This window comes from Clytia hemisphaerica, unplaced genomic scaffold (assembly GCF_902728285.1).
Source record: "Clytia hemisphaerica strain Z4C2 unplaced genomic scaffold, Clytia hemisphaerica genome assembly, whole genome shotgun sequence".
In the NCBI taxonomy this organism is placed as follows: Eukaryota; Metazoa; Cnidaria; class Hydrozoa; order Leptothecata; family Clytiidae; genus Clytia; species Clytia hemisphaerica.
Window position 1 is genome coordinate 3,291,606 of NW_027104594.1, and position 13,680 is coordinate 3,305,285.

The following is a 13,680-nucleotide window of genomic DNA, read 5'->3' on the forward strand; positions in this document are numbered from 1 at the left end:
TTGCAGACTTACTTTTGGCCTATTAGTTTCAAATTAGGATAGCGTGTGTCAAATTACGTATATGGGAAAGAATTAGACCCTCATGGAGATGCCAAACACCTAAATATTCTTATCCAGAAACGATAGAATGATCCGGTCCGAATAGGGTCAATTTTTTGCTGTCCAAATTTAAAAAGTAGTTTTTGACAGGGTCCAAGGTCAGTTACGGTGGGTACCCACCCAGGGGGTACTTGGTAAAAAGGGCAACTTTTCTTCTATTAAGTTCTATTAATCTATAAAGGGGTATAAAATGTATCAATGCAAAATGGAATTTTGATCCTCGCAGTGCTAGTTTTGCTTTTTTCGGGTACCCAAAGGCTTTTTTTCACTAAGTACCCGGGTACTTCTTGGGTGGGTATGGGTCTAATTCAGGAAAATTTGACAAGTACCTGTACAAGTACTTATTTGGGTGGGTGGGTCTCAAAAAAATTTTTAATGCATAACTACCCTCTTTTGGCTATGCTTTACTACCCTGAGGGTTGACCCCCTTAAACCCCATAAAACTATACATTTTGTGAAAGATAATGAAAAATAGAATAAAAATATGCAATTAAAATTTTTCAAAATTTTTTCCAACGACGTCATTAAAAGGTCACCAACAAAAAAGTCGAAAATAAAAATAAAATTCAAAACTTTTGATTTCAAATTGTGACAACGAAAAATCATCGAGAAAAAGCCTATTCTGCAAAGAAGCAAAGTTCAAAGCACGTTCTTTCAGGAAGTTTTTACAGAATGAAGAAAGTTTGTCTAGATCTTTCATAATGGCTAAATATAGGAGGCAGTTTAGGAAATTTTCCCTTGCAATTTGTAGGGCATTTTTTGCTTGCAAGAAACAATTAAGTAAGTTGAAAAAATTTGACAGAAATGAGAAAGATCTATGTGCAAAAAAACTCTCGAGAAAATCTCAAAAAACCGCTTTTTAGGGACATTTCCGGTTCTACCGGCCGGAAAACTTTTTCCTTCGAGCTGCCCGTTAAATAGGTCAAAAGAAAATGAAACTTGATATTTAAATTTCAGAAGACATTAAGTTTTTCACTACCAGAGTGTCCTAATTAACAAAACAAATATATAAAACTAGAAAAATATTCTTAGTTCTTCTCTATGACAAAAAAAGTTTGTTACAAGTTCTTTCAAACAAATAAATAACAAAAGAATTTCTGACAAGTTGTTACTAGTTCTTTCAATCAAATAAACATGTAAGAATTTCATAGAAAACAAATGAAATACAAAAAGCAAAAAGGTTTAAGAATTACCTAAAATTCTCTATGAAAAAAGTTCTTTCTTGCAAAATATGACTTTTCACGTTCGGAAAAACAAAAGTTCTCAAAAACAAAAGCTAAAAATGCCTAAATTTAAAAGCATCCACACTCTACACCGGCTCTAAATAGTATAACCAAACAAATAACTTACAAAATATTTGTCACCATATTATTTTGAGCGTTGTATTCAATGTTTATCAAACTTGTTCTTTTGGAGAACAGGGCAGTTTCCACTTCTTCCTTGTTATTTAGTTCGATGTTCAAGGTTTTTGCAAGTTTTACTACAGAATCATTTGGAAAAAATAGAATTTCCTTTTGCGTCTTCGAAACAATTAACAACTTCAAATACCAACGTTGATTAGCGTCATTTTTAAGAATCTTCAAGTTGCATGTTTCTGCAAAACAATGAAAATAGATACCTTCGACACGACCATCTCTGTTACATTCTGAGCAAAGATATTTGACATTTACTTCAGACACTCCTCGAATTGATCCAGTTATGTTCGCAACACAGAAGTTTTCTTTACTCACGTCGACGAGATTTTCCAAGGGTTTGATTTCGGCAAATATGAATGGCATGTTTTTCGTAGAATTCAGAAAAACGCGATTTTGAACTATCTTTAGACGAAGATTGTTCATTTCGTAACTCTTACCAACTTTTAATTGGTCGACATAGTCACCGTAAAGCGTGAGACGACAAAATGACGTACTGTCACAAATGTTTATGTCTTGTTTCATTAAACGTCCACCCTCGTAGGACTTGGTATCAAAACTTTCCTCGCAGCTCACAACCGAAGCTTTGACTTTGACGAGTTGGGATGTGGCCAATTTGTTTAAATCTTTGATCGTAACAAACACATTCCCTTTTAAAGCAGGGTTTACATCAAATGTTAACTTTTTGGCATCTAATAAGGATATTTTACAATTGTTTTTGATAACAATGGTATCCTTATTTTCATCATACCTGGACAGCTTCACAGGGGTGTGAGAATTTTCAACTTGCTCTAAAATTGATCGTTTCGATGGGGAAAATCCAACAGCTTTAACAGATTTCTCTCTCATTTGCAATACACAATTGAAATAAGGGCTTTTTCCAGGGGTTGAAGGTTTGATCATGGGTCCAACTGCATGTACAAAGCATTCGTTTGGGTCATTCGTATCGTTTCCATTGTTTGGAGGTACCTCTTGACCTAGAAAAACGGAAGAAAAAAATGTGAAATTAATTTTATCAAACACACCATTCAAAATTGTATGCCGGAGTTTAAACAAATCATGCGCTAGTTCTAAGCCTGACGTCTCAATCAGATTAAAATATGAAATTTGGCCTATTGACACACATCTTCCATCGTGACATGAAACCCCAAAATATTTTAGCCCAATCATTTTCGAAAGTCAAGATATTGCGATGCATTCCTCCATCGAAATATTTTTCGGAAGTTTAACTTTATAGATCTTTGTTGGCAAAGAATGTGTATTCCTTAACATCTTAATATTTGTATACATAAAAACCAAATAAACTTACTTGCTGAACTTCCAGCCTGTTGTTCATCACTTTCATAATCCGCCATTTTGAATATTGAATTGAAGACTGACCCTCAACTTTGAAAACCTACAAATAAATACAATTTCTTTTTCAGGGGGTTTCAAATAATTTAATTTTGATCAAACGATAATTTTCATTGGTTAAAGCCTTTCTTATTATTCAATTAACACAATCAGTATGTATATTGAACAATAAGAAAGAAAATTATACTACCCCCGGTTAAGAAACCATTTGTGTTCTGTGTGCAACGTGCTTTCAAAAAATTTTAGTATAGAATTTATAGCTTTTGAAGTCGTAAATATTTAAGTTTAATGACGTCAATGCAAAAAGAATGTAGAAAAATTAATTGCATTGGGTAGTCAGGTTGCGATCAATTGGTCACACTTGAGAGTTTTATAAATACACAAGTTTTAACAATACAGCAATAGATTTAATGCTGCAATAGGTTAGTACTTTTCACGTGAGGGAAAATTTATACGCCCAAAAATCTTCTTAAACGTGCGCGAAAATGTGACGCAAATGAGTTGATGTACCATTTTGAGGCGATTTTGGTAGAGCCTCCATAGAAAGCGGCAAATTACGAAAAGTTCTTTGATGTTCAAAAGAGCACATGTATTAGTCAACTGAGACTATTTATTTACATAAGATTTTCTTCGGCATACTGGAAAATACAAAAGTACCAACAACAGAAAAATATTCTAAATATTTTGGCGAATTATTTCTGTACAAGATGAAAGAGTCAATACATGTTCTTACGTCACCAATCTGCAATTTGAATCTACAAAGTGACCTCCGAAAGGTTTCTATTAAAAGTACTCTTTTTTTAATAAGAACAATTTTATAAGAACAATGAAGCTCAAAATGGCCAAGAAATAAGAAAAAATTCCAAGAAATAAGAACAGTTTTAGAATTTGTTCAGACTCAACTGATGACTAGGTATTAATCAAATATAGTGCTAAATTCGGGTCAAAAGGCAAAATACAGCTTTAAACTATCAAAAAATAAGAGCATCGTGCAAAACACGTTTTTTTATTAGAACACCTAAATTTTGGCTGTTCCTGGATGTGCTTATTTTTTCAGCAAATTTCAGACTCAGATGTTCTTATTGATGTTCTTCGTTTGAAATCAAATAACACAAGAAAAAAGAATTACACCTTTTATAATTCAAAAAAATTCTTTCTGTAGGAAAATCTGATTGCCAGGTGAAAAAACATTTCCTTTGATTCGCTTTGCAATTAAAGGCTATCATTTCCTAACTTCACTTCTCGATTTCCAGGCTGGGCATGTTCTTAAGATGTTCTTATTTTTTTGGACAATTTCAGCCTAAAAGTTCTTATAAACTGGGTTGTAATAAAAAAACCGTGAATTACATGGTTCTTATGAAAAAAGCCCTCATTACGTGCGGCTTCCTTTTCAGACCTTTAAAATCTCTCTAGGGCGTGAAGGCCCAGCTCAGGAAAGACGTTTAGATAGCTGAAAAATGCCCAGAATGTCATAGCCCATCAAAGCGGTATAAAACCACATCGCGCAAAGTCAATTGTATAGAATTGCATAGGGGTAGAAATTGGGCCATTTGCTTCAGAAAAAATTGGAATTAGGTTTTTTTTCTACAGACATACAACGTACAAAACACGTCGCTTGGAAATCCTCGAGAATTTTGGACTGGATTTCTTTCATTCATTCGTTCATTCAACTACCTGTTGTTGACCTCTCTAAAAATAACACATGCTTTTTATATCATCGCCCGCTGACAATCAGCCATAACCGCTGGGGTGTTTCTAAACACCGACCAAAAGTTACAACCACGACCAGTGACGTCAAACTCTTTTATCTCGCTTATGAAGAAAAATATTTCGAAAATTTCTAGACTGGGACACTTTCGGCGCATCTGATTTATTCTTGTCTTTTTATTTCTTGCAAGTCTTGACGTCAAACTCTTTTATCTCGCTCATGAAGAAAAATAATTTGAAAATTTCTAGACTGGGGCATTTTCGGTGCATTTGTTCTATTCCTTGACTTTTTATTTCTCGCAAGTCTTATATTGCAGTAACGTCAAACCCTTTTATATCTCTCATAAGAAAAATTTCTAAAATTTTGGGACAAGTTTTATTAATATCTCTTTTATCACCTTTTTAGTAACGGTATAGAATAAAATAAAAGTACAATATATGTAAGTCGTGCTGCTAAAAAATAACAAGTTTTCGTTTTCGGAAAAAAAAACTGAATTAGATAAAAAAATGTATCTAAGCAGATCTGAAAAAAGGCGAAACTAGGGCCGCAAGCCAGCATGGGGGCAGTAGAAATGTGAAGTAACACAGCAAGGAGGTAAAATCCGAGAGGCTAGACTAGGCCACTCAAAGAGCAAAAAGGCTCGGATAGGAAGGAACTCAGACGGCCACAGTGCATTTACTCTATTGGTATTCTTATTTGCTTATTTATATCTGATCCACGTGCTTTTTCTTCGGTACTTGTTCTTTTGAAAAAAGGTCAAGCTTCATAAAGACGTCCAAAGAACGTTTTCTGACTGTTCAGTGACGTCATTAAGTTACTAATGTAATTTTTTATAAGAACCAGTAAATTTTCCTGAGGCTCGGCTGTTCTTATTTTTTGGCACTTTCAGCCTCAAATTGTTCTTATTTTTTGAGGTTATTTTTTCTATTTTTGCCGTATTTTACCTTATTTGAACCCATTTTCGACAAAAAATTAGACATCCCAGCCTTGGGCTTGTTCTTAAATTGTTCTTAATTTTTGGCATTTTTGAGCCTCATTGTTCTTATAAAATTTTTCTTATAAAAAAAAGTGTAGGGAAATGAAAATTGAAAATTTGAAAATCTACAAAATTGATTATTGAATGGAAAAATCAAGAAATGGTCAAAAATCAATTCAATTTGTGCTCGAAAATTGAATAAAGCTCAAATGATCGTTAGGTACACGGACGATTGGGTACTGGCTAATAATGTTTCATGGTCCAAAAAAATTAATTACTGCGAAATTTAGTTCCGTTAAGGTATGTACAAAAACAGACAGACTGACCCATGTCATGGAAAACTTGCTGAAGTCCAGCTAAGTGCTGGGCCAAAAAAAATATAACCCGTGTCACTTTTTCCATCGTTTAAGTGAAGTATTGAGTACTAGTACTGAGTAGAATATTTTGAAAATTTTAGGAAGACTCTCTACTGGTGCATATAATCATTAAACGTTTATCACTTTACGAATAAAATCATCACCTTTTATATTGTATAAAAAAACTGATGAACGTCTTGAAATATATTGAGTTTCCTTTTCAGATTTGTTTGTTTAAAGCGTATAAAGGCCCCGATACACTTGTCAATAATAAATCAATATTCAAAATCTGTTACTAAATATAGCAACAAAAATATTATTGACTCAATATTGATCGAGTCCTGACACTTATCAATTTTAAAAATATATTAGTTAATAATATAGAATTATTTATTTTTACACTGGAGGGTACTAGGGTTGGGGATGCTGGGTATGTGCGAACCACGACCTACGAACCCTGACCCTAGAGAAACTGAATTTTGTTAAAAAGGTGACCCTTAGAGATTTCATCGATTTTCAAGAAAATATGTGCAATTTAAAAAAATTTTCTTAAAAATATTTGAAACATTTCTATGATTTTTAAAAATAATTTTCGCCATGTTTTGACTCGTATTGTGAAAAACCCGACCTTAGAGAGTAGAGAGACTATTTACACAAATGTCGACTTAAGTTTGTGACTTTTGCCTGGATGTTTCGTGAAATATTAGCAGTAGCAGCAGTACCTATAATATCATAATTTTCTCTCTTTTTTACGAATCGATTTTCTTATATTTCTCTGATAAGGAAGGTTATCAATTGGTCTTGTTTATCATTTCGTACAATTTCATTTTATGGCGAAATTTTTCGATCTTTGATCGTCTTGTTTATTTTTTTTTTTACACTGCTTGGCCACGGTCCACAGTAATTTTTTTTTTTCTCTTTGTTAGCCTCACCTCCTTTAGGGGTGTTGGCTTACCTTCGGTAACCTTAGGGCCTCCTTACATTCCTAGTGTCATTGTCCTGGCTGCTCAGCCCATACAGTGCACAGGATATCATGGCTCACTTGTTTGATTAGAATTAAGGTACACAGCACATCCCCAATGTTACCCCAAAGCAATCCATTGATTTTCATGTTATTTCATTCAATAAATTTCGACTTCATTCAATTATCTTGTCTCCATTTATTTTCACTCAGATCCATTCTAGGCAAAACAGGATCTTCATTTCGAACAATAGACTAAGTAAATTTTTAATCCAGCCTTATCATTCGATCCCCATTAGGTAAAACAGGATCATCATTTTGGAATACCACTCATGATACTTTTACTGTGTTTATTTCGAACCGTTTTATCAATCGTTGCCCACAGGTCAGATAATTAATGCCAAAAGAAGAAAATTCGTTAACAAATTCGATTGCTCTCGTTCATTTTTTTCTTTCCGGAAGTAATTTCGAACAAACTATCAAAACATTCGAAAATATATATTTTTAACAATGGAACAAAATAAAAAAACAAATTCGAAGAAAAAATCCTTTTTTTATTTTATTTCAATCTCTTTTATCACCAAGAACTGGTATATATAAAAATTTGTCCTCTAGATATATGGATTATCTACAAGTTTTCGTTTTTCATAAAAAAAAAAAGAATGATTGAAATTGCAGACATGCTGCAACCATAGTATAAGAAAGCCGCGGCTGGAATGATAACATCTGAATTTCTGTTGTTCTATCTCTGTCGTATTTGATGACTATTTGTTGATCAAGAAATCAGTAATGTAGCATCTTTAATGGTAAACTTTATTGCTTTGTCGTTAATAATTACTTGTCAGTGCGTTTTAAACATTAACGATATGCCCTTGATATTACACTTGCATTATAAATCATTGTAAAGGAGAGATCAACAATAAGAATTTTAAACAAGCACAAAACGGCTGGGCTGAAAGAACTCAAAAATTAATAAAGTGCCTCGAATGCCTTCACAATATTTCAGTGAAATATTTTTAGAAATCAATAAAAAAGTACATCAAGTACCTTCAAAATTTATCATTCAAACTGACAGGAAAGTTGTCATCTTGAATATGGTTATTATAATTTCAATTTTGGCAAAAAACCATTGCTTCCACAAAATACCCCTAAAATATGTCCAAAATTAGTTCAAGTGTTCTATTGGGTACAGATTCAAAGATATAATTAGCAATAAAAAAGCTTTTTGTAAAGGAGAATAAGGGAAAAATTTCAAAAACTATCTCCCAATAATAAACTGAGCATCTTGATGTTCTTATAAAGCTCGGAGACAGAGATGGAACAGCAATTAACTCAAAAGACAATGCGGTACATATTCCAGCCGCGGCTTTCTTATACTATGCTGCAACAAAATATATCAGATCAAAATTGGGCATCAAAAGTTAGAACACGAAAACTGACTTTTCTTAAGCAATCTCAAGCAAAACGGAATTTTTACCTCCCAAAATTTTTAAACACAACGGTGAAGCACACACCTTCCCGGGTGATATTTGAATTACGGGAAAGGTGTATTTTCTGTGAAATTGACAAAATATAAATCATAAAAAAACTATGAAATAAAAATTACTTCTCGAGAGACCAGTTTAATGCAGATAGGAAAACCAATTTTGTTTCTAAATATTTTTTTCATGATCAAAATAGTCAAAAATAAGAACGGAAGATTGAAAAGAAAATAATACAACCGGCCGGTACAACTATACCAGACTATACTCCTTTTTGTAAAAACAATTTTACAAGAAGTTCAAACTGGCCGAAAAATAAGAATAATTCAAGAACAAGCCCAAGGCGGGGCTGTATAGGTCCAAATCACAAATCTGTAAAAGCTCGAGGGGGCTAGATTTGAAACCTTGGAAGGATTTTCAACAAAGGTCAATGGTGACTACGATATAATTTCTCCCTTTTGAGAGATGAGAAATAACTTTTCACGGTTCTTACAAAAACAGGGTGTATAAGGCTCAGTCTTTTGGAAAAAGTACAGTTTTCGCCTTTTTTCCGTCATTTTAAAATTCTTTAACTAAATATGTACAGTCTAGTCGGATTTCAGAAATGGAAGTTTTTTTTGCATTCAAAAAGGTTGCCGATAATTTTCAAAAAACCGTACCTCTTGAGATTTTCTGATACATAGGGTGATGGAAGAAAGATGAAATTTTACGAAAGCATTTGTAAAAAAAATATCTATCGGGCAAAATTTTCATATTTTTCAATTGAAATCACCCAAAATTGGCGACAATATTGACGTCAAAACTTAAATTTTGGATTCAAAAAAACTTCCATTTTCGGAAGCCGACTAGACTGACGTATACAAACACTAAAAAATATCGTTTTTAAAAACACTATTACTATTTTAAACGCACTATTACAATATTGTTGTTAAGTAGTGGAATAATCGCAAAGCGTGTTCCAAGCTATCATAATCACCATGGACAAGATGGGAAAAAATTATTTCAGGGGCAGGAGTATTTGCCACAAAAATCCTATGACGAGACTGATAAAGGTCTGCTGTACCTGTAGCACAAAGCGGGTCGATGCCAAACTGTGGATCACGAGTAAGCTGACCTCCCCTTTCTTCGGGTACATTCGAACAAGCTCAGGGGTCGAGGGAACCAAAAATTCTACAACTTGTGCCATGTGCATAGATTGCTGCATGTTCTCTGCGGGTATGCAACCATTAAAACCTGGTACTCGATGATGGTTCCATGAATTGAGCAAATGTTCCACTGCGTCTTTTGAAGTATACAACGTAAGCCAGGATAAACAAAACTTGAATACGGGATCACTTTCATCAAGATGTCCGTGATGTCATTAGCTATGATAGTGTTCAATGCACGTTTAAGATGGTAGTTCACGCGCGTATTCATCTCGGGCCAAAAGCGTTCAATAACGTTGTTTTTCGTCGAAGTTGTCATACGAAAAGGTTCAGAAGTACCAACAAGCCTATGGTGTGACATAATAGTTTGAGCGAAACTGACAAGACAGAATTCTTGACCATGGTCCATACGCACTTGTTCCCATACACCATAAGTTAACATAGCTGGTCGAAAAATAAATTCGTAAATTAGTATTGGGTTTTTAACGGCATTGAAGCGTACTGAGCGTAGCCTGTTATAAAACGAGAACATCATCATCACAATCAATCATTGCAATCGTGCATCCGTATCTTTGACCAATTTTCTCGTTTTGGTCGAAATGACATTTGAAGCCAAAGTAAGGCGCAAAGTACCGATACAGTTACTGAAGTTTAAGGTATATTGTATTTGTCATCTAAAAAATCAAAGGTTATTTCAAGTTTTGGTTCTCTCAAACAGTCTCAAATTCTTTGTGTTTTTTTCAAACCACATCTCGGCTACACTTTTTTTTAAAAGAACAATTTTACAAGAACAGTGAGGCTCAAATTGGCCAAAAATTAAGAACAATTCAAGAATATAAGCCCAAGGCTGAGTTGTCTGTTTTTTGTCGAAAATGGGTCCAAATTAGGTAAAATACGGAAAAAAAAGGAAAATTAACCTAAAATACCTAAAAAAAATAAGAACAAAATAAGAACAGTTAGAGGCTGAAAGTGCTAAAAATTAAGAACAGCTTGAGCCTCATGTAGGGCTAGCCCTATGTAGTAACTGGAGAAATACAAAAATATCATCAGTCAGATCAGTATACTCCGGTAAAAAAATAATGAAACCCCTCAACCACCAACACACCAAAAGATCTTTAAAACTATTTTAATATTTTTTGATTTTTTTTTCTCTCATGGTGAAATCGTGAAATGACCTCAAACGAAAAATATGTAAATAATAGAACTATGTGCCTCATGCAAATAGTAGACTTATTGTTACTTTCGGAAAGTTATAAATAGACTTAACCATTTCTTTGACTCTATGGAGGAGAGTGTCTATGAGTTTCATATTTTCTTTTCAAATCACGAAGATTGACATTATTGTAAAATAATAATAAAACCATATTTGGCAAAACCGAGTTTTCCAACTTTGATCTTTCGAAACGTAGTGTAAGATAGCAAAACGCAGTGCAATGTAGCAAAACGTAGTGTAATGTACCAAAACGCAGTGCAATTAAGTATAAAGCATAATGTCTAGAACACAAAAACTTAATTGGCCGCAAAGGTACACTCATGGATACCCTGCCTCGAAGTATAAAGAGGCAAAAAAAGGGTTTTCGAAAATAGAGTTGAAGTTCTTTTATTATTGCAGAGGTAGACAAGAGTCCCGGGGGGGGTACTTAGGCAAATGGAGGGTACGGTATGTGCCGCCCTTAAGGGTACCTTTTTTGGACTTCCAAAGTCCCGCGAAGGGTCGGAAAAATCAAAATTTCAACTTTTTACCCCCTGAAAAATCGAAATTTGTTCAAAATTGGTCAAAATAGTCCCGCTAAGGGTCGTAAAATTCCCAAAATTTTCCTTTGTTTTCTCCTTTTTAGTCCCGGTAAGGGTCCAAAGTACGAAAGTCGGGCGGCACCCCCCCCCCGTCAGCTCGCAACCCTAGTGCCCCCCCCCCCGGGACAAGAGTAAAAGGTTTTACAACTCACACAAAACTACTGTTTACACAATTTCTCACTTGATTTTATGTTAAAAACAGAAAAGACGTATTTAAAAATTATTCTTTTGTGAAAAGTATTGATATGAAAAAAGTCACTTTCTATAACAAAAGATAAAGATTTTCATTTGAATAGAAACAAATCAAAAAGAGCTCTGGTTGGTCAGTTATCAAAGAAATGTTCCGATTGGCTAAATTTTCTCAAAAAGAATTTTTAAACAGATGACTTAAAATGTTCTGATTTTCAGCATTTTTGAGCATTTTGATGTAATTTCTTAAGAAATTGCATGTTTTTAAGTCTCCAAAGCCTTAGTATGTTCTTAGAATGTTCTTAAATTTTTGGGCTCGAAGCCTTATGTTCTTATATAGTTTGTTCTTATAAAAAAAAACGTGTACCACGCAGACTCACTTCTAGCCTTCGGCTTTACTTCATTGACTAAAAATCAAGATTTTTTTAAGAATAGCGCTCAGCCTCAAATTCTGGCCGGAATATTCATGAGTTCTGTTGAAAAAATTTGGATTTCGTGCCTCTCATTTTGGTTCTACTATGTTTGTGAGCGTTTGAGAAGAAGTATATCTTAGGAAAAAATCTTAATTTTTGAGATGAATTCCAAGGCGAATTCAGGTTAAATGAGGCTCATCTCCATTTATGTAATTTTTATTAAAAATAGTGTACCAGTTTTTGGATTTTGTTTACGATAAAAGGGGCCAAACTTAGTGATTTTTGGTGTTTTCTTCTCTCAAAAAAGGTATACGAGATTTTTTTGAGTGACTCGAAAAAGTAAAAACTGCTCAAAGTCATCTGGAAATATTTGATAATTTTTTTTCGTCATTTTTTCTGACGAATTATTTACCGTTGACCCATATTTTGGAGAAATATCGTGACTTGACAGAAAAATATCGTGACAATGGAAGCGGTACAAAAAAGAAGTCTAAAATGTTCGAAATGGATTACTTGGTTATTGCATTGCCGACAGAAAGAAAAATCGTGACATGAAAGAAAAAATATCGAGACAATAGACTTTTTGGAAGGGTGCATGTCACTAGTCCGACACTTTCTAGTCCGACAGTAAAATAGTCCGAATCTATAAAATAAATTCAAAATTTGGAAGTCTTTTTTTCCGACGTCACTTTTGTCCGAAAACGAAAGATTTTTGAGTGTCAAATGTTGAATAAGGGTTTTTCACTGAGATAATATTAATAAAAGTTGATTTTGGCGGAATTTTGAAATAATTAGAAATAAAGGAACAATCAGGGTTGCAAATCACTAAAGAAGAGTCGTAAAAACAGCTAAATCCAATTTCTTGACTCTTGAAAGCCTAATCCTAACAAGCTTACCAAAATTTAAGAAAAGTCAGGTTAGGGGCCTAACCTCAAAATCGGAACTTTGGATTTTTAGAAAAAAATGTATGGCGCGCCAAAAGGCTTTTTAATACTAACTTTTTTTTATAATACCAACTTTTTTTTATAATACCAACTTTTTTTTATAATATCAACTTTTTTTTATAATATCAACTTTTTTTTTATAATACCAACTTTTTTTATTATAATACCAACTTTTTTTTTATAGTACCAACTTTTTTTTTAGTTTTCATAACACCAATTTTTGTCTCGCTTACTATGCGTGTATAATCGATCAAGTGTAGAAAGAGTCTTAGCGCGATTACACCTAGCCTGGAGACCACTTAAGGTTTTTTGATAGACTGGATGATGCCATTTCACAGTCGCAAAGCGTAATGGGTAATCAGGGCCACTGTGCGCTGATGACGACTTATTATTGGTCCAAAGTTTTGAAAAAATTTAAAGATTTTTGCGTCTAGCCAACCGATTTGATTGGTCTGAAGAATCAATCCACCAGCCAGAGAGAGAACAAACGACACAAATGATAAAAATAAGCTGAACTACCAGCAGTCTTTGGACCTTTACCCAAGCAGCAAGCAGCCAACAGCCAAGTCAAGGACAGGACATCCATGACCATGTGCTGATGTGCCTCATGTAGATTTTCCAGTGAAGAACTGTAAAGGCCCGTCTACATGGTGAAAAAAGAAAATTGACTAAGCGAGACCAAAAAAATTGATATTATAAAAATGAAAGTTAGTGTTATAAAAAAAAGTTGATATTATAAAAAAAGTTGGTATTATAAAAAAAAGTTGCTATTTAAAAAAAAAAGTTGCTATTTAAAAAAAAATCTGATATTATAAAAATGAAAATTTGTATTATAATAAAAAGTTGGTA

At 33.6% G+C, this 13,680-nt stretch overlaps 1 protein-coding gene across 1 annotated transcript; it reads right to left on the reverse strand.

The window, feature by feature from the left end:
* Nucleotides 1-1,050: 1,050 nt before the first annotated feature.
* On the reverse strand, nucleotides 1,051-2,930 carry LOC136823843 (uncharacterized). Its single transcript, XM_067080006.1, has 2 exons — nucleotides 2,821-2,930; nucleotides 1,051-2,488 (listed from the first exon to the last, which is right to left on the reverse strand). Exons 1-2 carry the CDS (start codon nucleotides 2,864-2,866, stop codon nucleotides 1,446-1,448), a joined length of 1,089 nt encoding a protein of 362 aa, XP_066936107.1. The 5' UTR covers nucleotides 2,867-2,930; the 3' UTR covers nucleotides 1,051-1,445.
* Nucleotides 2,931-13,680: the final 10,750 nt, after the last annotated feature.